Below are 2,865 nucleotides of genomic sequence, written 5' to 3'. Positions count from 1 at the left end.
TCCTCTTCCTCTTGAGAAATATTCTTTTCACATCATAGGTGACTCGTAAATTTTGAACCACTCTATTTAGCAGGTAATGTCACGTGCAGTAGGTGACTCATAAATGCTGAGCCCTGCATAAAGTAGGTGGCTCATAAATGCTAAGTTCCTGAGGGTGTGGCCTCCTTGCTGCATGCTAATGTTGCTGCATTGTCTCTGGGGTCTCCCCTTCCAGGTTGCTAACCTCCAGGGATAAGGAGATCTGTGCCGATCCCAGAGTGCCCTGGGTGAAGATGATTCTCAATAAGCTGAGCCAATGAAGAGCCTATTCTGATGACCATGGCCTCGGCTCCTCCAGGAAGGCTCAGGAGCCCTACCTCCCTGCCATTACAGCTGCTCCGGCCAGAAGCCTGTGCCAACTCTCTGCATTCCCTGATCTCCATCCCTGTGGCTGTCACCCTTTGTCACCTCCGTGCTGTCACTCCCATATCCCCCTGACCCCTCTAACCCATCCTCTGCCTCCCTGCAGCCAGAGTGTCCTGTTCCCATCAGCGATTCCCCTGCTCAAACCCTTCCATGACTCCCCACTGCCCTAAGCTAAGTCAGGGCTCCCAAGCCTGGCATGCAGCCTTCTGGATCTGGGTTCCATCTCTGTCTCCAGCCTGCCCACTTCCCTTCATGCATGTTGAGTTCTAGCTCCCTGTTCTCCAAACCCATACTACACATCCCACTTCTGGGGTCTTTGCCTGGGATGTTGCCGACACCCAGAAAGTCCCACCACCTGCACAGGTGTAGCCCCACCAGCCCTCCAAGGCATTGCTCGCCCAAGCAGCTGGTAATTCCATTTCATGTATTAGACATCCCCTGGCCCTCTGTCCTCTCTTAATAACCCTAGTCACAGTCTCCCCAGATTCTTGGGATTTGGGGGTTGTCTCCCCCACCTCCCCACTAGTTGGACCAAGGTTTATATCTAAGTTACTCTGGTCTCCCGGCCTCTAGCATAGAGCACTGCAGACAGGCCCCAGCTCAGAATCAGAGCCCGGAAAGTGGCTGCAGACAAAATCATTAAAACTAATGACCCTCCCCTCTCCCTGCCAAAAGGCAGTTACCTATCAATACAGAGACTCAAGGTCACTAGAAAGGGGCCAGCTGGGTCAATGTGAAGCCCCAAATTTGCCCAGATTCACCTTTCTTCTCCCACTCTCCCCCTTTTTTTTTTTTTTTTGAGATGAGATGGAGTTTCGTTCTTGTCACCCAGGTTGCAGTGCAATGGTGCGGTCTTGGCTCATTGAAGCCTCCACCTCCTGGGCTCAAGTGATTCTCTTGCCTCAGTCTCTTGAGTAGCTGGGATTACAGGTTCCCGCTACCACGCCCGGCTAATTTTTGTATTTTTAGTAGAGATGAGGCTCCACCTTGTTGGCCAGGCTGGTCTCGAACTCCTGTCCTCAGGTAATCTGCCCACCTCAGCCTCCCAAAGTGCTGGGATTATAGGCGTGAGCCACAGCGCCTGACCTCTTCCCTCACCCCTTTTTTTTTTTTTTTTAATGACAGAGTCTCACTCTGTTGCCCGGGCTGGAATGCAATGGCGTGATCTCAGCTCACTACAACCTCGACCTCCTGGGTTCAAGCGATTCTCCTGCCCCAGCCTCCCAAGTAGCTGGGATTACATGTGTGTGCCACTACGGCTGGATAATTTTTGTATTTTTAGTAGAGACAGGGTTTCACTATGTTGGCCAGGCTGGTCTTGAACTCATGACCTCAAGTGATCCACCTTCCTTGGGCTCCCAAAGTGCTAAGATTACAGGCATGAGCTACCACACCTGGCCTCCCCCTTTTTTCCTAGTAGGAGACTCCTGTAGCTTTCTTCCCTGTTTTAGCTATGTGTCGTGTCTGCTTACACTTCCTTCTCCCCTCAGGCTTTTTTTTGGATGGTCCTCCAACCTCCAATACCCAGGCCTGGCCTCTTCAGAGTACCCCCCATTCCACTTTCCCTGCCTCCTTCCTTAAATAGCTGACAGTCAAATTCATGCTATGGTGTGAATGAGTACCCTTGGCTTGGTATTATAAGCTGGAGTTATATATGTATTTGAAAACAGAGTAAATACTTAAGAGGTCAAATGGATGAATGGAAGAATTTTAGGAACTGTGTGAGAGGGGGACAAGGTGAAGCTTTCCTGGCCCTGGGAGGAAGCTGGCTGTGGTAGGGTAGCGCACTCTCTCTCTCTCTCTGTGGCAGGAGGCAAAGAGTGGGGTGTAATTGAGCGAAGGAATCCTGGGTAGAAACCATTCTCAGGTGGTTGAGACAGGCTAAAGACTGGGATTTGGGTCTGTCTATGCCTTTCTGGCTGATTTTTGTAGAGACGGGGTTTTGCCATGTTACCAGGCTGGTCTCAAACTCCTGGGCTCAAGCGATCCTCCTGGCTCAGCCTCCCAAAGTGCTGGGATTACAGGCATGAGCCACCACGCCTGGCTTCCTCTTCCTCTTGAGAAATATTCTTTTCATACTGCAGGTATGGGACAGCAGTGTCCCAGATAAAAGGACATACATGTTACAAGTGCCTGGTCCTTTCTGAGGGAGCCTGGTGCCGCTCTGCCGGGTATTTGAAGCTGCTGCGGAACTGGAGGAGGCCATTTCACTCCCTGAACTCAGCCTGACAAATCACAGTGAGAATGTCCATCTTTTTTTTTTTTTTTTTTTTGAGACAGAGTCTCGCTCTGTCGCCCAGACTGGAGTGCAGTGGCCGGATCTCAGCTCATTGCAAGCTCCGCCTCCCGGGTTCACGCCATTCTCCTGCCTCAGCCTCCCGAGTAGCTGGGACTACAGGCGCCCGCCACCTCGCCCGGCTAGTTTTTTGTATTTTTTAGTAGAGACGGGGTTTCACCGTG

At 51.4% G+C, this 2,865-nt stretch overlaps 1 protein-coding gene across 1 annotated transcript in view; it reads left to right on the top strand.

Moving 5' to 3' along the window:
• CCL22 (chemokine (C-C motif) ligand 22) overlaps window positions 1–1,650 on the top strand; it is a 6,837-nt gene extending 5,187 nt beyond the window's left edge. The window contains exon 3 of the mRNA XM_011971852.1: window positions 215–1,650. Within this exon, the coding sequence (XP_011827242.1) occupies window positions 215–299 (85 nt within the window). The 3' untranslated portion in view covers window positions 300–1,650. The remainder of the gene's footprint in view (window positions 1–214) is intronic.
• The last annotated feature ends 1,215 nt before the right edge of the window (window positions 1,651–2,865 follow it).

Source organism: Mandrillus leucophaeus, unplaced genomic scaffold (assembly GCF_000951045.1).
Source record: "Mandrillus leucophaeus isolate KB7577 unplaced genomic scaffold, Mleu.le_1.0 Scaffold125, whole genome shotgun sequence".
Classification (NCBI taxonomy): Eukaryota; Metazoa; Chordata; class Mammalia; order Primates; family Cercopithecidae; genus Mandrillus; species Mandrillus leucophaeus.
This window is presented reverse-complemented; position numbering and strand designations above follow the sequence as displayed.